Below are 21,502 nucleotides of genomic sequence, written 5' to 3' on the forward strand. Positions count from 1 at the left end.
TAGCCATGCACATCCTAACCTGGAGGCCTCTGGGAGATTGCTGATAACCAGGCTATCCACTAGTCTTGCCATGTCTTTACCTTGCGGCTTGAGGGGCACTTGAATCTGGCCGCATTATGCCCTAGCCATGCGGCGTCCTTCTGTGACAGCTTCTAGCCATTGGCAGGTGCCACCTGGCATGCGGCATGCTTACCTGGAGGCCTCTGTGCACTGGCAGCAGACCGCGTTACCCACATCTTGCGGAACCCTGCCCAGAATGGGAGCAGACTGGTAAACACCTCCGCATGGAGCTCATCAAACAGGCTGGGCTCGGGGAGGTCGACATTCAGCGAGTCCCCAACCGCCACCATGGTTCTTTGCAGCAGGTCCTCGTCCATGTCGAGCTGGAGAGCAAGCAGAAGAAGACATGGTCACCTCTTCTGCTAGAGTGAGGATACCTGCTATGCAGTGCTGAAGCAGCCTCATACCTGCTATCCAATGCTGAAGCAGCCTCATACCTGCTCCCAATGCTGAAGCAGCCTCATACCTGCTCCCAATGCTGAAGCAGCCTCATACCTGCTCCCAATGCTGAAAGAGCCTCATACCTGCTCACAATGCTGAAAGAGCCTCATACCTGCTCACAATGCTGAAAGAGCCTCATACCTGCTACCCAATGTTGAAGCAACTTCATACCTGCTACCCAATGCTGAAGCAGCCTCATACCTGCTACCCAATGCTGAAGCAGCCTCATACCTGCTACCCAATGCTGGAGCAGCCTCATACCTGCTACCCAATGCTGAAGCAGATTCATACCTGCTAGCTGTTGTAAAGTCTTTTCTTTTCTTCCTCCTTTCCACCCTGTCTTCCCTCCTTGTTCAGTCTGGGGACATTTAGAATGTTAATTGATGTCACAGAATGTGGGGTGACTCATGTAAGTGAGTTGACTCCTGTCTGAGCTGAAGGAAGTAGCTCCTGGTGGGGCCTTCTTACCAACCTACTTCTTGGCCTATCTACTACCCTGACTACCTACTTTTTCACCTCTATAACTAACCATCCAATAAACTTCAACCTGGAACTACTACTTGGACTCCTGTGCCGTATTTACTTTCAACATTTTGGCGATGAGGATGGGATACGAACCCCCGCGTGCCCATCCCATCCTCATCGCCGAATTGTTGAAAATAAATACCTCACAAGAGTCCAGGTAATAATTCCAAGAAGTATATTTAACCCCTTCACAGGGGGGTAATTACCCAACTGTGCTGGGGGCGTGCACAGCGCCCCCATACTCATGACGAGCTCAGCTCGTCATGAGGCACAGTGCTCGTGTTGTGGAAAAGTAAATTTTGTCATGTTCTGTGTCCCTACGTGTCATCCATAATATGTTATGTGTGCATGATTAATATGCATATGTTATTTCCCATGTTCGATTAAAAGACGCAATTACAGTTGTGTCCACCTCTAGTATGTCAGTTTCCAGTTCTCGTGAATAATACGAATATCAGGCCTATGTAAAGCTACGTTGCCACGTTTCTCAGTGTGCACGTTATTCCATTATAAAGTCCCCGTTTCTAGGCCTCAAAAGGGCCCGGACACCAGATTCAGCTCCTGTCTCCTGAAGCCTCGCTGAGGAGGGATACAGCCCCCACCTGTATCCTCGACCCTTCACTTACTTCCTGCCTCGCAGTGCCCGGCCCAGCCTGGCTCAGTCTCTGAGTCTGCCAAGAATATGTTATGATTCCAGTTATCAGTTCAGTCCTCCTTCTCTGCATTCCTAAGCTACTGAACTGCATCAATAGTTTCCGTCATTGTCTAGCCTTCACGTCTCCACGTTAGAGAAATACTGCATTTAATGGTCATTTCATATTCTTCATATTCTTCATCACGCACTACATGTAGAATAATGCATGGTCCAGTCTTAGAATCAAGTTAGCCTTTCCCCTCCTAACTTCTAGTTCATATCAACATGTTCCCTAAACATCAGATACTAGATAGGGTTTAGGTACATGTCGCTCCGACCCTCCAGACTTCAGTCTCTGCTCCTAGCACAGAGTTCATAGCCCCCAGCTTCTCCTAGTGATACGTCATTGCTAGTTTGCGCGCACCATCAGGTTAGAGGTCCCGGCTCCTCAGGTAGCCCCCTCCATGGTTTCCGCCCCATTCATGACATATCCTGTTACGTCTGCACCACATGTCTATGTATACGCCCAGTTACACCTACTTTTGCCTTTATCTTTCGCGACTGCTACGCGTCACACCTATTGCTCCACCCACTGCTACGCCTACTGCAATGTAATGCTATGTGTTTGCGTTATGTATATATGCTCATGTATTGTTATTAAAAGCCAGCGCGCTCATCCCAGATCCAGCCCCAGCAGCTGCTGGGCCCTGTCATCCTATTCCCATGCAGGTTGTCCTGTTCCTGTCCTTATGCTGTATTAAACCTGCAAAACTCCTACTACCTCGAATCTTGACTCTTATTTATTGAGCTATCTGTTATGATATACGTCTAGTCAAAAAGAGAGGTATTATTTATTTATTTACCACATAATGGCGCCCGAACAGGGACTTGCCCTTTCCCCACGCGTCGGTGAAGCCACGCCGACCCCCTGACCCTCTGCAGTCGTGACGGAACTCTTCTGCGCAGTGGCAGATATTTCTGCTCAAGTATCCCTCAGGCCCACGGAGGAGACGGAGGAGGCGGTCCGGCATCCAGACGAGACGGTGGAGGAACGCGGCGAGTCCCGACCAGAGCCCAAGCCAAGAGTCCAAGGTCCGAGGTATCCGGAGGTCCACCCGTAACTGAAGTCCGAAGCCCGAAGTTCGTCGTCCGTCGTCGTAGCAGTCCAGTCCAGTCCGAGGCTTTCCGTTCTTGCTGCCCGGTGAGTACCGTTACTGGGGTGGTATCTAGACAGGGTCAATTTAATTGACTCTGGTCCGTGGGGTGGTGGTACACAGTCCCACAAACGAAGTGTCCACTTCGGTGGATGCGGGTCCTGACGTGTCTCTTTATGAGACCGGTAAGTTTCGTACTGTTTCAGCAGTGCATCTAGTTTCTGTTCTAGTCAGTTTCTGTTCTCGAGAAGATTTATGTGTTCTGTTCTCAGTATTTCCAGGTAGTATTCTGTTCGAACTGATTATTTTAAATGTTTTTCATGTATTTTAATGTCGTGGTATGAATGGGGAATAAGTATCGTGTTCATTGTGTATTGTATTGTGTCTAGATTACAGTTCAGTCATGCCCATCTTTTCCAAGTTACGTCAGTTAAAAACTAGAAAGGGTCTGCTGGAAGCAGCAGTTCCCGTCCCGCCCAGGGACAGTCCAGGTCACTTTATGTATCAGAAACATGGCATAAGTGCCATATTGTATCTAGATTTATGGGTAGAGTATACCAAACAGTTAGAAGAAAAGTATAGATGGCCCGTATCGGGTACATGGGATGCCGAGTGCATCATGCGAGTAGAAGAAGCATTATGGAAAAAGAAAGCCAGACAGTCACAGAAAGATGCCATCGAGTTATGGCGTAAAGAAGCTCATAAAAGAACTGAAAAAGAAATCAGAAAGTCAGAATTAAGTAGAGAATCCTTAGAACGAGCACAAGAAAAAGAACTAATCGAGATAGGTGAACAAGTCAAAGCCGAACAGTCAGACAGACAGAGGCATGCCCTTATTAAGGGTATGTATCCTCTTCTTGCCGAGGGCTTGCCAAAAGCGACCCCGGAGGCATCCAGTAATTTCCCGCCACCACTAGTTCCGACCAAGCTACGTCACAAACCGACCGCAGCTGATATTTTTATTTCGTCCTATCTGGACGACACAGTCCCTGAATATGCAGATCCTGTTCGCGCTCCGCCAGTCCCTGTAAATCAGGCACATCCTGCTCCTCCAGACACCGGGGCACCCCATGCAGTACCTGCTACGGTACCCCCGGTCCAGGCAGCATTTCAATTTCCCGCTCCGCCACGAAGAATATCAGTCGACGATTCTAGTCTAGGGGCCGCAGGAGGAGGTCCTCCTCAAACCCCGCCGCCACGCAAGCGTTTATCAGCACTCGAATTACATGCTCAAGCATCACAGCGTACTCCCAAGAGTAATAAGTCTGTTGCAGAAATCAGGCAAGCCCTTGGCGAATGTGCCTATGACCCAGTCCCAGGCGAGAATAATATGGTTTTATATTCAGTACGCGTAAGGAGGGTGACCGAGTATCTAGTCACCCTACCCAATATGAAAGAAGATCTAGACAGAATATATCGTTTCATCCGTACAGGGGATGATCCAGAAAGTATTAGTGATGCCATGTCTCAAAGGAAAGCTGAGATCCAGCGTATGATATTAAAGTTTTTAATTAACTGTCTAATAAGAGAACAAGATTACCCGTCTAAAGATCCGGCCGAAATGAAAACCCTGACAAAGTGGAGTGATAATATAGCCGAGGGTAAGCACAATACCATTAGTGCCATGGAGAGTATGTACAAGAAAATCCGTAGAGAAATAATAAAGATACACGAACAACGTAAAGCAGCACAAGTAAGCGAGAAAGAAAGTAACTCTGATACTGAAGAGGTAGAGGACGAGAATCCCGCCAGAATAGCGTATGTAGGAAAATCTAGATTTCCAGATCGCCATTTACGCCTAGAACACAAGTCAATTTTCCATCATTCAGCACCAGAACAAGGTTCCCTAGAACAAGTATTCCAAGCTACCGATCACATTCTGAAATCACGAATCGGTTACAGTGAGTTAAGTACCATGCATGAACAGGAACTAGCCCGATCAGCAGTCCGATGGATTACTGATTCTACCATTTTTCCAGACGAAATAGTGGCACAAATGTTTCTGAAATTGCCCCCAGCCGAGCAGCGACTGGTGGGTATGTATATGATCCAGCACCTCATTACTCTGTATGAGGGTCAGCACTCTGATCTAGGTCCGTTACACGATATCCTGAACGAGTTACTCCAGTATAGATGGAAAGGTCTAGGTACCGACTTAATTAGTGTCATTCTAGAGCAGCACCACAAATATAGAACGTTTCTGAACCCGCATTTTGTTCATGTCTCACCCCCAGAAAGTAAACCATTTTACATGGAAAGACAGAACCCGTTACGAGAAGTACATCCAGTTAAGACAGAGGACGGTGAAATGCAACGAGTGTTTGTTTACACCCCGATTACAAAGATGGAACTCCTCGAAATGAAGAAATTAATTCCCTGTCATGACAAAGATCCAGCAGGGTTCCATAGAGAATTAAAAGACATGCTCCGTATGGGAGAATACACTTACCCAGATATCATTAAAATGTTAAAGGTCCTGTTGCCCGCAGGGGTGTATGAAAAGCTAAAGGAAAAAGAATGGGAGGTGGGAGAGAAAAAGATCGATTGGGCAGTTCTAGAAGCTGAAGACAAGGCACGAGTACCAGGTACTGGTCTAGGAGAGAAATGTAAAGAATTACCAGAATTATTGATTCAAGTTTTACCCAGATTATTGACAACTAGAAAAGAAGACTGGGATGCAATCTCAGCCTGTAAACAGAAACAAGAGGAAGATATTAGTGATTTCTATTCTAGGTTTGAAAAATGTTTTAGCATCAATAGTGGCCTCAAGACAAGTAGTGAGTCATACCCTCACCTTTTTGTTACTAAATTAGTCGAGAATTCAAGCCCACAAGTTAAAAACCGAGTTTTGAAAGTTGAAAGCACCTGGCAAGCTAATACTCCGTCCCAGATGCTCCAGATGCTCCAGTACCACCAGAATAGAATCAGGGAAGAGCAAGAACACGAGAGAAAACGTATGAAAGACACGAAAATGAAAGTACTAGTTGCACAATCTGTTCCTCAAGACAGTCAGAAGAGGGGTCCGAATCAAGCCAGTCATCCTGCAGCTCCCGTTAAAGGGAACTGCAATTATTGTAAACAGCCAGGTCATTTTATAAATGAGTGTGCAGTTCTGAAACACAACATAGCTACTGGTAAGACTAAGGAAAGACCACGTCCGCCTAGACAAGAGCAAGTTTCACAGACTCCTCAGCCACAGAATGCACAACAGATAGTTACAGTACCGCAGCCTATCGCTGCAACACAGCATGTTACATCGCAGATGTACCAGTATGCACAGTCTGAGTATCCAGAGTACCAGCAGTATTCATGAAACAGCCTAGAGAGGGAGGTAGGCTTGCCTCTCATCGAGATACCTGTAGATCAAGAAGGTCCCTATGTTCACAGTCAAGTATTAGGGAAAGACAGAAAGTTTTTGATTGATACAGGGGCAAGTAGGACCACAATTAGTCATGCCGAAGTTCCAGGGGCTCCGCTCTCAGGCTCAAGAAATGTTTCCCTTGGATTTTCAGGAAAACCTATCGTAAATGAGATTTCAAAGCCAGTTACTCTAGAAGTAGGTCCATTGTCCCGTACTACTGATCTGTTACTTACTAAGTCATGTCCAGAAAACCTATTGGGCATTAAAACACTGAAAGAGTTGGGTGCAGTTATATGCTGTTCCCCAGAGGGAATACGATTGTTCCTACGTGACTTCAAGGGTCACTATGTATTACGAGATTTTGATTCGAGACTGTCTAATGTTCCGCAGCATTTATGGGCGCAAGGTCCAACTGATGTAGGTTACATGCAAATCACACCCTATCGTGTGACTCTCAAGCCAGGTGTAGTGTTACCACGAATCAGACAGTACAGATTGCCACCCGAGGCTGTAGCAGCCTTATCCAAAATTATTGACGAGCTCATCGCTCAAGGAGTGGTTGTAGAAACTGACTCCAACGTATGCAATTCTCCGATCATTCCAGTTATGAAACGTACTGATCCAAATGCACCCCCAGTATATCGATTAGTGATCGACCTACGAGAGCTTAATAAATGTATTATTCCGCAGTACCCAGTTGTCCCAGACATCTCTTCCCTATTGACAGCCATTGATTCCGAAGCCACGTTCTTCACTGTCATAGACCTCAAGAACGCATTTTTCAGTGTTCCTATTCATCCAGACAGCCAGTTCCTTTTCGGATTCTGTTTAAATGGAAGGAGCTATATGTTCACACGCGCTCCTCAAGGTTTCACAGAAAGTCCTAGTATTTACAGTCAAGCACTTAAGAGACAACTAGACAACATTCACATGCCAACTGACACTGCCCTGCTCCAGTATGTCGATGATCTACTGATCACAGCCCGTTCTGAACGTGATTGCGAGCGAGCGTCACTAACGGTTCTGTATTTCCTGGCCGAGATGGGGCACAAGGTGTCCCCTTCGAAGCTTCAATTCTGTGTCCAGCAAGTGGTATACTTAGGACACTTACTGTCCAAGAGGGGTAGGCAGTTGACACCAGACCGTATCCAGTTAATAGCGAGTCTTCCTCAGCCCAAGACCCAGAAGGAGGTACGTGCCTTTATCGGTCTTACTTCTTATTGTAGACAATGGATTCCCCAGTATGCATTTCTAGCCAAACCACTGATACAGTTAACGACACAGGAGGCAGCCGTATCGACTGTTCTCCCTTGGACATCTGAACATACACTTAGTTTCAATGAGTTAAAGAAAGCTTTATGCCAAGCTCCAGTTCTAGCGACACCGAACTACAGTAAGCCTTTTACACTTTTCGTTACTGAACGTGAAGGTACAGCATTATCTGTTCTCACACAAGATCAAGCAGGACAATACAAGCCCTGTGCTTATTTTTCGAGCACATTAGATCCTGTAGCCCAGGCCTTGCCTGCGTGCCTCAAGTCAGTTGCAGCCACAGCACTAGCTATCAGACAAAGTGATTCCATAGTTTTAGGACACTCTCTGACAGTACAAGTTCCACATTCTGTGGAAGTTCTTCTGAACCGAACACAAACTCAGCACTTGACAATTGCACGTTTAACAGGTTATGAATTGACACTGTTCCAGCCACACATAGAAATCAGACGCTGCAACATTTTAAATCCTGCTACACTGTTACCATCAGCTAATTCAAATTCTGCCACACATGATTGTGTGGAAGTAGTTAACATTACGACAAAGCCAAGACAAGATCTGACAGATACTCCGTTACCAGACCCCGACCTGACACTTTATGTGGATGGTTCATGTATGAGAACTAGTACAGGAGAACTAGTAGCCGCGTATGCAGTGACTACTGACACTAAAGTTATTGAGACACACCGTATTGATACTCTGTCCGCTCAAGCAGCAGAGCTAGTTGCTCTGACACAAGCCTGCATACACGCCAAGAACCTGAAAGTTAATGTTTACACAGATTCACGCTACGCATTTGGAGTTGTACACGACTTCGGAGTGCTCTGGCAGGAGAGAGGTTTCATGACTTCTCATGGAAACAAGATTCAGCATGGTCTCCTTATTCAAGCTCTGTTAGATGCCATACACTTACCGACATCTATCGCTATCATGAAGTGCAAAGCACATACGAAGGTCACCGACATTATTTCCCAGGGTAACGATCTAGCAGATCGCACAGCCAAGCTTACAGCACAGACTCCAGACATTCAAGTTAATCAGACACATACTCCAGATCCGACTACATGCATGACAGTTAAGGACCCTACTCAAGATGTCATAGATATCCAGTTACATGCTACTCCCGAAGAAATCAAGAAATGGTCCGAACAAGGAGGGGTCCAGACAGATCAAGGATGGTTAACGAAGGGTAGAGCCACATGGTTTCTCCCCGACTCTATGGTTCAAGTCATTATTAATACCGCACATAGTCCAGCACATTTAGGGGAAAAAGCCATGTTAGACAGTATCCAGAACATTTGGTTCAACAAGCATTTACGAGCTGCAGCTAAGCAGAAAGTCCGTACCTGTATGATATGTTGTCAGTTTAATCCAGGTAAAAGTGTCCCGGTGGAACAAGGTGGTTTCCAGCCCCCTGACCACCCTTTTGAAGTCCTCCAGATGGATTACATTCAGATGGAGCGATGTCGAGGTTTCAAGTATGTCCTTGTAGTTGTATGCGCTTTGTCCAGGTGGACAGAAGCATATCCAGTCCCAGATTACACAGCCGCGACCACTGCCAAGCAGTTGGTTCGTGAGTTCTTCCCCCGTTATGGACTCCCTAGAGTCGTATATTCTGATAACGGCCAGCCATTCTCATCTGTACTCATGAAGCATGTTTCCCTTTTGTTAGGGTACCAGTGGAAGTTCCATTGTGTACGCCATCCTGAAGCAGCCGGTCTCGTTGAGAGACATAACCAGACTCTGAAAGTCCGAGTCGCCAAAATATGTAAAGAAAAAGGTGTGGACTGGCTAGTAGCTCTGCCAGTCGCTTTATTTTATATGCGCATGGTCGCACATTCCAGATCAGGTCTGTCCCCGTATGAGGTCGTTTTCGGCCGCCCCCCTAATATGTGGGGTACTCCTAGACCCCGAAGTATTACCGATGTTTCAAGTAATATGCTGACAGATTACCTAGCTTCCTTGATGTCTGCCCTCAACTCATGTCGTTCACAGGTTGCCGCCGCATTTCCAGACAATACCGAGGTGGCACCGCATGAAATCGTTCCAGGATCCATGGTGATGGTGAGGAACTTTGACAGATCAAGTCCGCTGGAGCCTCGATGGAAAGAGCCCCGACAGGTCCTCCTCACTACCCGTACAGCCGTGAAGTTGGAAGGACGCAAAGGCTGGGTACACCTTTCTCATGTCAAACTTTTTAATGGACTGAAACCCGTCTTAAAGAACATTTCCCAGGATTCAAAGGATTGCCAGAATATTGTTCTCAAGGACTGTCCCGCAAAAGACATTGCTACAACCCCTCCCCTGTTAGAGAAAACTCCGCAGCAGGAGTATAAACAGAAATTAAGGTCTAGTAAAATGAGTCAGTCAGTTTGATTGTCTAAGTCCTCCCCTAGGTGAAACGGTTAGACTGTTTCTGACATGTATAAAATAGACCCCCATAGTGAGAGAGTTAGTCAAAACTCAATCCGATGTATCGTTTTTCTATGTTTCATATTGTTTTCCAGCCTTATGATTTCCTGCACCAGTTATGCATTTTACCTATGTTTCCCAGTTTCACATGTAAATAAGTCTGCTAATGCTACAGTAGAGCACACGTTTAGTGATCTGCCCCCTCATGAACTGTCTTACCGCCTCGCCATGCGAAATAACTCATTTATCCGCATGTTACATTACTCACACCAGACCAGCAATACCACTAATTGTTGGGTGTGTGGTCGACTCCCCCCTTTCCAGACACCGAAGGGAGTTCTGCCACTTTTTCCTTATCCATTCTCACATAATGGTTCGTGTGGAGCGTGGTCCACGTTGACGTCATCCTCAACAGATATGTCTTTTCTTAACAGTACATGTTTCCCAGACAAGCAAGGTCTCCCTCACCGAACAGGTTTAGATCTAGAAAATGAAGTGTATAATTTAGGTAATTATTCGTCGAATTTCATGGTCTTGAATGTTCAGTCTGATACTACTCCAGACTTACCTGCTATTTCAGTACTACCAGTCAAAGGCGAATTATGTGTCCGAAATAATGGTTCCGTACATGTAGGACATAGTGATTGTACTACTATTGTCAAGTATAGTGACAGTGGGAAATCTATTTTCAAAGCTTCACGTCATTCATATTTTATTTGTGGTCAAACCGCATATATTCGTCTGCCCCTCGATTGGGAGGGAACCTGTTACATTGCCTTCCTACTGCCACCAGTTTTCCTAGCCCCACCTGATTATCATAGAAATACACATCTAGTACACGTTAGACATAGAAGGGAGTCCCCAATTGTCGATTATACTGAAACTGCTCTAGAACAGTATACAGATTTCAACAGAGGTTTCTTTTTCTTTATAGGACCTATCCAGAATAGTAAGTTAATCCGTAGATTAACCAGAACCCTTGAAGCTGTAGTAAATGAGACTGCCTCTGCTCTAGGTAACCTAACCGAAGAGCAATCTGCTATGAGATTTGTCGTTTTGCAAAATCGTCTCGTCCTTGACGTCATACTGGCCGATAGGGGCGGGGCCTGTAGAGTCATCGGATCTAGTTGCTGCATTTTCATTCCAAATAACGCGCCGTCTGTTTATTCAGCTATAACCAGACTCCATAAAATTGCCCATCTGATACACCAAGATCCAGGCACCTGGACATGGTCCGGTTGGTTCTGGGGTATAATTTCCGCCTGGGGATGGAAAGTCTTGTCCTTTCTAGGTATAGCAGTAGCGATCATATTCAGCTGCTGCCTCTGTATACAATGTGGCCCTGCGATTTGCGGCATTTGTGCTACCTCTTGTATTCCTAGTCCCAAGCCCCGTTCTAAATCCCGTTCCAGGATAATTCGAGACGAGCAAATGATACTGTATGAAATGATAGACGGTATCATGAAAATTGATGTTTCCTGATGGAAACGTAGTGACAAGGAGGGAATGTGGAAAAGTAAATTTTGTCATGTTCTGTGTCCCTACGTGTCATCCATAATATGTTATGTGTGCATGATTAATATGCATATGTTATTTCCCATGTTCGATTAAAAGACGCAATTACAGTTGTGTCCACCTCTAGTATGTCAGTTTCCAGTTCTCGTGAATAATACGAATATCAGGCCTATGTAAAGCTACGTTGCCACGTTTCTCAGTGTGCACGTTATTCCATTATAAAGTCCCCGTTTCTAGGCCTCAAAAGGGCCCGGACACCAGATTCAGCTCCTGTCTCCTGAAGCCTCGCTGAGGAGGGATACAGCCCCCACCTGTATCCTCGACCCTTCACTTACTTCCTGCCTCGCAGTGCCCGGCCCAGCCTGGCTCAGTCTCTGAGTCTGCCAAGAATATGTTATGATTCCAGTTATCAGTTCAGTCCTCCTTCTCTGCATTCCTAAGCTACTGAACTGCATCAATAGTTTCCGTCATTGTCTAGCCTTCACGTCTCCACGTTAGAGAAATACTGCATTTAATGGTCATTTCATATTCTTCATATTCTTCATCACGCACTACATGTAGAATAATGCATGGTCCAGTCTTAGAATCAAGTTAGCCTTTCCCCTCCTAACTTCTAGTTCATATCAACATGTTCCCTAAACATCAGATACTAGATAGGGTTTAGGTACATGTCGCTCCGACCCTCCAGACTTCAGTCTCTGCTCCTAGCACAGAGTTCATAGCCCCCAGCTTCTCCTAGTGATACGTCATTGCTAGTTTGCGCGCACCATCAGGTTAGAGGTCCCGGCTCCTCAGGTAGCCCCCTCCATGGTTTCCGCCCCATTCATGACATATCCTGTTACGTCTGCACCACATGTCTATGTATACGCCCAGTTACACCTACTTTTGCCTTTATCTTTCGCGACTGCTACGCGTCACACCTATTGCTCCACCCACTGCTACGCCTACTGCAATGTAATGCTATGTGTTTGCGTTATGTATATATGCTCATGTATTGTTATTAAAAGCCAGCGCGCTCATCCCAGATCCAGCCCCAGCAGCTGCTGGGCCCTGTCATCCTATTCCCATGCAGGTTGTCCTGTTCCTGTCCTTATGCTGTATTAAACCTGCAAAACTCCTACTACCTCGAATCTTGACTCTTATTTATTGAGCTATCTGTTATGATATACGTCTAGTCAAAAAGAGAGGTATTATTTATTTATTTACCACAGTGTGCTCATGACGAGCTGAGCTCGTCATGACAACACCCGTTCCCGTGGAACGCTCGCACAGCAGACTAATTATCCCTGCGTGCGAGCGTTCCACGGCTCATGACGAGCTCAGCTCGTCATGAGCACCGTGCCTCATGACGAGATAAGCTCGTCATGAGCACGGAAAAGGTTATTCAGGATGTAGTTACAGAGATGGTAAGTAGGTAGGTCAGGGTAGTAGGTAGGTCAAGATGTAAGTTGGTAATAAGGCCCCACCAGGAGCTGCTTCCTTCTGCTCAGCCAGGAGTCAACTGATTCACATGAGTCACCCACATTCTCTGACATCATGCAACATTCTAAATGTCCCCAGACTGAACAAGGAGGGAAAATAGGGTGGAAAGGAGGAAGACAAGAAAAGACCTTACAACCCTAGCCAATGCAGAAACGACCTTGTACCTGCTACTCAAAGCAGAAGCACTCTCGTAACTGCTACCCAATGCTGAAAGAGCCTCATACCTGCTACCCAATGCTGAACAGCCTCACACCTATGTTGGGGATGGGACATGCCATGATATGCATTTGTGGAAGGGGGTTTAACAAATGGACCGTGGCACTGTTGCACCAATGATCCCTGTGGTGACGTCAGGGGATAGTGAATAAAAGAGCCCGGAGAGTCTGCCTTGTGATTCAGTTCAAGTACCATACTACTGCTGTATCAGTGTCTTTTACTTTTCCCAGCCGTGAGTCCTAGTACCCACAAGGTGCTACCACAAATGTAGCAACTGGCGGGCTCTCGTTCACCCCTTACGCATGCTGCCTTTGCTGTTCGCAGTGCCCGGTGCTCCTGTTTGCTGATTTCAGAGTGTATCCTGTGACTCCGTTGCATGCTCGTGCCCTGTATTTTCTCCAGCTCTCCTGTTCCTAGGCACCTGCACACAGCAGTGCAAGCTTGCTTCCCGCGTCCGTGCAGGAGACGCCTTGTCATCCCCGAAACGATGTGGTACCTACAGGGATTGGTTTTCATTACTGGAAGCTTTTTCCAGGCCGCGCTGCCCTGCCTGCCTATACAAGACGCTGCGTGCTGCCTAGAAGGGTGCCTGCATGGCTGCTTTGGCCTCATTGTGCCCGTCTGCTATGGTATAGAATGTCTTAAAAACTTTCTCATACACATGGACAATGATGACCCCATCCAGTCTGTCGTATTGACGCCTCGGAGGGTGGTGTTCCAACTGTGCTCAAGGTGGAGGCAGAATTGCAGAAGTGGGAACAGGGGACATTATTGAGATGGTCGATGGCACTACACCCTGGGTATCCACAATTGTAATGGAGTGAAAATCCAAGCAGCCAGGAGAGGTCAGAATATGTGTTGATATGAGCCTACCCAATCTAGCCATCCGACGTGAGCAACAACAGACGCTCACGGTCAATGACTGTGGCTGAGGTTAGCGGCTCAAGGTGGTTTTAAAAGATTTATCTCCGGGCAGGGTATCATAAGTTACTGCTCTCCCCAGAATCAAGAGCAATCACCACATTGTCCACCCATGTTAAACACCTCAGTTTTGGAGTGTCAAGTACAGCAGACGTTTTTCAGGACACACTTAGAGAGGTGTTGGCTGGCCTTGCAGATACCATCAATGTCAGCAATGACATTCTGGTTGACGCGCCTACACTGGAACAACACCTGGACTGTCTGACAGCGACATTCCAATGATTGAAGAACAATGGTTGCATGCTTCACAAAGAGAAATGCGCCATCCTTTAGAAGGAAATAGGGTTATTTGAGTACCAATAGTAGGGGGGAGGAGTCATTCCAGATCCAGCAAAAGTTCAACACAACCAAACAGCTCCAGCACCCACCAGGGTCACCGGTGTGCGCAGTTTCTTAGGGATGGTTACATACTGCGGGCGCTTCATCCAAAACCTAACCGCCCTGACTGCCCCACTTAGGGAACTGAGCAAAGCCGTTACCCCATGGAGCTGGGGACCCACCCAAAAAGAGGAATTTCAGGCGACAAAGAAAGCTTTGTCGGCGGATACAACACTGGCTTACTCCAGGGGGATACACAGATGGGGAATGAGGGGTCCTCGACGGGACTAGCAGGTGACCACTTAAGTGAGGCGATTCTCCAGGTCATGGGCATTGATGATACACTAGTAACTGAAAAAGATAGGTAGAAAATGTACAATCAGGCATGGGTGTCCCATGGGTAGTGACAGTCCAACTTAGCAAGGAGGTAGTGAGTGGAAGGATGTCAGGGCTGTTTTCTTCCCCACAAATCATGGACCTCATGGGGTCCCTAATGGCCAAGTACCTAAAAAAATAGACAGGGGAATTTTACCTCATCCATCACCTATCTTGGCTGGAGGTGATTCAGTGAATTACTTTATTGATCATGCATATTGTTCTGTGTCGTACGTCAGTGTCCACAGGCCATGAAGTTGGTCAGGAATTGTGGGAAAGGCACGGCAATCGGGAAAGTGGACATCAAGTCAGCATTTCGCCTCCTATCAGTACACCCTTCAGACTTTCAGATGCTAGAGATACGTTTTCGGGCGGAATGTTGTGTGCCAATTGGTGGTGTGGCATAAAGCTATACCACAAGTGTTGCTTTACTTGGAATACTTTTTGATGGAAGACAGGGCGGGTGCTGTGGACAACTGTGCTAGGCTGATGAGAACACTGGAGACCATAACAGAGTCTTTTGGGATACCGCTGGCAACTGAAAGATCAGAAGGGCCGGTCCCCCGATCGACATTTATGGGCTAGGAGGGAATTGTATCAAGGTTGCAGATAAAATAACGGACTTGAAAATCTTGCTGGAAGAAGTGACAAGGGAGAGAAAATGTAAGGGAGCTGTGAATGTTGCAACGATTGCTTAAACACATGAGTTTTGTGTGCGAATTAGTGGCCCCTGGGGAAGAGTTTTGCAGGCACCTGCCTTTGAAATGCGGGAAGGTTCAAAGCCCCACCACAGGATACGTTGGACAAGAATGGTGACAAGAACAGAGCTCCAATCCCGCGGATTGTACCAGGTCGTTTTCTCCCAGGTATATCACCACCCCGTCCAGACCACCACTTTTCTCCTTAAATTCCCACAGTGCAGACTCCACTTGACCCCATCTCATGCCCCCTATACCATGCCAACTCACCAACATCTTTCTGTTCTCTAAAACCAGTTGAGCTTTACCAAATTGCATTTCAGACTGCACCCTGGCCTGCTCTACAACAGAATGTCCACAGATCCATACTCTTTTACCTGCAAACTCCAACACACCACAGGATTAAAGCACTACCATTAGATCCTCTCACTCCCTGGCAGTCCTCTGCTGAACATAACCCCGCACACACTTATTTATCCATCTCCTCAAACCTGAACTTTTTCTCACTCATGCCCAATCTAAATTCCTGTTGTTGAAAATCCCACACCCCATAGCCTGCTTGTCTCAGGCATTTCCTCATAACCCCAGGCACCTGCCTGGAAAGTACTGGAGACCTGTCCTCATGATGAAACACTGGCCCCATTTCCAGTCAAGATAACTCAAACACTCTCCCACCAGTAGACTGGTGAAAACCTCCTTTCCCCAACCCATGCACCCTCTCCCTTTCTGATCCATCTTTGTCCTGTGCAAAAGTACCCCCAGCCCCTGTACCCCCATATTAGGTCCCCCATCCTTCGCCCCAGTTCTGATACCTGAAATGCCCCAAAGAAAATCAAGGTAAAGAAGGCCCCAAAGAACTCCGCTTCTCAGGTGGATGCACACACACCTCTCATCTGGACCACCAAAAATCTCAAAACCCGGATTGTTGCCAGTTGCCTCTTCATTCTACTCACCCCTTTTTCTCTGACCAGCCCCTCCAATATTCTCTTTGCCAACTCACCCCACAAGGGTCTTAGACCCAATGACTATTCCCATAAGAGGTAATACCTTCCAACCTTCCCACTATTGTCCCTGCAGTCAGGCCTTTCTCCAGCCCCAGCAAAAAACAAACATATAGTTTCTCCTCTCTTCCATGCCATTCCCTATCCTTCCTTTGACACCTCACACTGGCTTTAAGAATTCTTTCCAGCTCATTTTAAATGTCCTTCTCATTGACTCTGCCAATAAGTTCTCCACAAGGCGGCGTTCCTTCACATCCCCATCTCTCGCGGACCGTCCAGGACAGTCAATCCCTTCGTCACTGCCCTGCGGCCAAACCATGGAACCTCACCCACTACAAACAAGATGGCGCATCGTCCGCCCTGTTTTCAAGTCCCGCGATATGCCTAGCCTTGACCAGAATGTTGCTCTCCAGATACTGCAGTAGCAGGTTTCTCAATACTCACCACACATCCTTATCTTTTATTGTCATCTGATTAACCACATGCACTACTGACTGTCAGAAACAAATGTCACTTTCTTATTCCTCAACCCATTTCCCCACAATCATACCGCCAGTCGTACCGGCCATGAGGGTTGGAAATCCAAGGGTCTTTGAAGGCTCAGCGAGGTGGTCGGGGACCCTCCCGTAAACTTTATTACGCCCCCTCTCGCCTTTATTTTTGAATACACATCAATATTTATTCACATTTCAATGTCTCAACAACCACCGCTTAACCCAACAAACCGTATCTATACACCCTTCTACCCCTACTGCCGCACAATGGCACCCTCACTTTCAAACCAATACTCTGTAATACTGTTATCAAAACCATACATCAACAGCACAAAACAAAACTGCAATACACATAACTTTAATCTCCTCACACATACCCTCCCATTTCATACAAAAATAGATCTACCCTCTACTTACACCTAACAGACCCCACACCAGCACCAGTAAACTTTTACTCAATCCTCTCTCATATTATCCACCTACCAAACCCTTCTCCTTTTTTTGCCAAAAACACACAACCAAACAATTCAAACATTCCACTCCTCCACACATGTTACCTCTCCCTGCTACCAAATGTAATAAAAACACTCTTAACCCCTGTCCAACCCCTCATACACCACATACACTCTCCTCCAAAGCCCATCACCACCGCCTTTACCATTCAACTTCCACTCACTAACAGTATCCTGCATCCAAATCCTTATCAGAAAACCACTACATCAACATATCCTCTCATTACTCCACAAAAACAAAACACAACACACACACCAGCACCTCAAAAACTCTCTCACACACACACACAATTCCATACTACATTCTATCACAAAATAGAAACAAACACAGACTCCCACACTCATGAGTACACATATAATACCCATCCTAAACCAACTTTTCACTCAAATGTTCTATCTTTACCCAACACAAAGCTCATTCGCCCGCCTCTCATCCACTGCACAATATAGAGCCTTAAAACATGACCAACAAGCTCCACCACCACCCTTAACCCACACACCTTCCACCCCAAACAGATGCAAACAAAATAAACAGCACACCACTCTTCACTACTTTGCATTTACTTGTCTGTTACACAACAAAACTTCTCTACAAAAACAACGCAGCCCACCAGCTCACCGCGATATCCATCACTGGCACACACGGACCCAACAAAATGCCTTCTAAACCTGCAGGGGGACGATCATGATATGGACAAACAACACTATTGCTATCCTGATATAGTTAATACCAACACCTCTGCTACAAGTGCAACGAATACTGATCACTCTTCTAGGAAACAAAGTCACACTACCACCAATACACACTCTCTAGACTAATTACTAATAAATGCTCAATCACTTTCCATAAACAAGCACCCCATCTACGACCTTCTCACGTGCACATACCTTGACTTACTGTTCATAACTGACTAATAGTAGTTGGGAGATTATATGGCTCCAGAATTACATGAAGCTGTTCCTCCGGCTATCAAACTGAAACTCACATGAGCAAAAGAAGAAGTGGATTAGCTGTTATATTCCATACAAGGTGTGTTGGCCCTCATCACCAGATGCCCCCTTCACCAACTTCCTCTTGTAATTTTCTCCTCCTTTACAAGCCACCACCTAGCAATGCAACATTCCCAGACAACTTTTTTAGACATTGTTTCAAACCTTATAACACTAAACACTAACCTATGCACCCTTGGTGATCTACACATGGGGCCCGATTCACAAAGGTAAACTTTCACTTTTGGATAAGTTTACTACTTTACGGTTTCCACAAAGGAAAACTTAGACCAAAAGGTCTAGCTTTCATACTTTTGGTATTCACAAAGGTAAACTTCAATAAAAAGTAACTCTACTACTTTTCGTTATTCACAAAGGTTAACTTAGACAAAAAGTCTTACTTTACTAGTAGTAACTTACCTCTGTGAATACTGAATAGTAGTAAGGTTAGACATTTGGTCTAAGTTTACCTTTGTGAATATAGAAAACTAGTAAACATACACTAAAGTGTAAATTTACCTTTGTGAATCGGGCCCATAGTTAGACAAACCTAATATGCCCCATTTAAGAACTATCTTGTGGCAATTGCGCTGCAGGCACTTTTTACACTTTGTGAGTAGGTTTTGGCTGTTTTCTGCCACAACGGCTGTCATTTTAGCCAGTTAGCGGACTAGTGCTGTGCTGCACCTCTCGATGCTGGCACTCTACATAAAGCGGGCTGGCGCACCGAAGTCCATATGCGCCCGTCCGCATCTGGACGGCACCAGGGGCCATGCCCCCTGATTGTGGCAATCCAGATTGGCTTTATTATTCTTCCAGGGAAGTTTGGTCACTGGACCCCACTGTGTCAATCAAGTGAAAACACTTATTGGGTTTGACCCAGGTGGATTCTCTCCGTTGACCTTGCTGGCGTTGGACATCGAAGGGTTTGTAACAGCGCATCCCCCTCAAGTGGATCATTTGTATTCCTTAAATTGCCGCTCACTTGTTTAGCACAAGTTGGAAATGTTTGATTTCTTAACAGATTATATCTGAGATACTGTTTTCTTATCAGAATCTTGGTTGAATGAGAATTTATCGTATGACGAACTTTCTGCTATCCCCCAAGGTTATGCAATTTTTAGACATGGTAGGCAATTGCACGGGGGCGGGACTGCTATTATCAGTCAGCTAGATGTAGGGATATGGAATTTGCCATCTCAGGAAGTCAGGCAGGGTTCTTCTCTCTTACCATGTCCAGCAATTTTGCCTTCGCCAGATTTTTAATCTCATGGCTTCTAGGATCAGTGGCCAGATTTACGTCCTCTCTAACAGAGCGCCTGCCATGTTATATCCCACGCTACTATCATTTTACGGCGATTGGAAACCCTTAATCTCCACTTTGATTGCACTGCATGACCTGTGGTGGCGTCTCTGGTTGCAGACCTGGAAGCCCTTCAGATCTCACAATTGGTTGTGTCTTACACGCACAAACCAGGTCATATTCTAGATTCTGTTTTTCAGATCTTGACTAAATTATCAGTGGGTTATATGGTCTGACCATTTTGCCATACCAATCCAGGTCCCTGTTGTGAACTCTTTATCTATACCTGTCCAAGGACAGTTGGTTAGAAATGGGCAATGGTGACCACGGCCAACTTTACTCAGGCTCAGGTCCCAATTCGCCCTACCCTGCATCAAGGTGCTTATTTAGCTAACTCACAGATTGGATAACTGGGGCACTAGATCAAATTGCACCAAGGGTTGATCATTCTGCTAAAAGTTCTAAACCCTCGGCAGAATGGGTTAGCGATGAGCTACTTGCATAAAAAAAGAACAGCAAACGCCTAGAGCGCATTTGGTGCAGGAATGTTGAACCCACCGATAAGGCCAACTATCAAGCAGCCTTGAAGGGATACCACAGGCATATTAAGGTGACTCGCCTTGCTTTTTATGGCAGCAACATTGAGGGTGGCCAAAATTCGCAGTGTGTGGTTTGAACCGCTGCCGGATAGCTCAGGGCTATCCTTGTTTGAAGCGATAGAAAAGAGAATGATGGACGGAGCGTTTGAACAATTCAAACACTCACCCCCAGTCAACTGATCTGGGTTTAATCATTACCATTCTTTAGTTCACTCAGCCACCCCAGTTCAGACATGGCTATATGCAAATCAGTCTGACCCTGTGCCTTATGGGAACAGTACAGCCCGAAATGCCAAGCCATGTCTTCCCTGGACCGGAAACAAGCATCCTGGGACCGGTTTCGGATTCATAATCCTCATTAGCTAGGCTATCTTGAATCCAGTGGCCAAGTGAACAAGGGACTCACGTCTGAGCATACCCTGCCACACTTAGGGCGAACAAAGCGATACAAAAGAGAATGATGGACGGAGCGTTTGAACAATTCAAACATTCACCCCCAGTCAACTGATCTGGGTTTAATCCATCACCATTCTTTAGTTCACTCAGCCACCCCAGTTCAGACATGGCTATATGCAAATCAGTCTGACCCTGTGCTTTATGGGAACGGTACAGCCCGAAATGCCAAGCCATGTCTTCCCTGGACCGGAAACAAGCATCCTGGGACCGGTTTCGGATTCATAATCCTCATCAGCTAGGCTATCTTGAATCCAGTGGCCAAGTGAACAAGGGACTCACGTCTCAGCATACCCTGCCACACTTAGGGCGAACAAAGCGATACAAAAGGGGATGATGGACGGAGCGTTTGAACAAATCAAACACTCACCCCCAGTCAACTGATCTGGGTTTAATCCATCACCATTCTTTAGTTCACTCAGCCACCCCAGTTCAGACATGGCTATATGCAAATCAGTCTGACCCTGTGCCTTATGGGAACAGTACAGCCCGAAATGCCAAGCCATGTCTTCCCTGGACCGGAAACTAGCATCCTGGGACCGGTTTCGGATTCATAATCCTCATCAGCCAGGCTATCTTGAATCCAGTGCCCAAGTGAACAAGGGACTCACGTCTGAGCATACCCTGCCACACTTAGGGCGAACAAAGCGATACAAAAGAGAATGATGGACGGAGCGTTTGAACAATTCAAACACTCACCCCAGTC

The 21,502-nt window shown here is 46.2% G+C and overlaps 1 protein-coding gene across 1 annotated transcript in view; it reads right to left on the reverse strand.

The window, feature by feature from the left end:
* The window catches only part of LOC144773698 (uncharacterized), a 142,647-nt gene that overhangs the window by 26,159 nt on the left and 94,986 nt on the right, over positions 1-21,502 (reverse strand). The window contains exons 4-5 of the mRNA XM_078658844.1: positions 527-584; positions 194-383 (exon numbers count right to left, since the gene is read on the reverse strand). Of these exons, the coding sequence (XP_078514970.1) occupies positions 194-383; positions 527-584 (248 nt within the window). The remainder of the gene's footprint in view (positions 1-193; positions 384-526; positions 585-21,502) is intronic.

The sequence above is a fragment of the Lissotriton helveticus genome, chromosome 8 (genome assembly GCF_964261635.1).
Source record: "Lissotriton helveticus chromosome 8, aLisHel1.1, whole genome shotgun sequence".
Classification (NCBI taxonomy): Eukaryota; Metazoa; Chordata; class Amphibia; order Caudata; family Salamandridae; genus Lissotriton; species Lissotriton helveticus.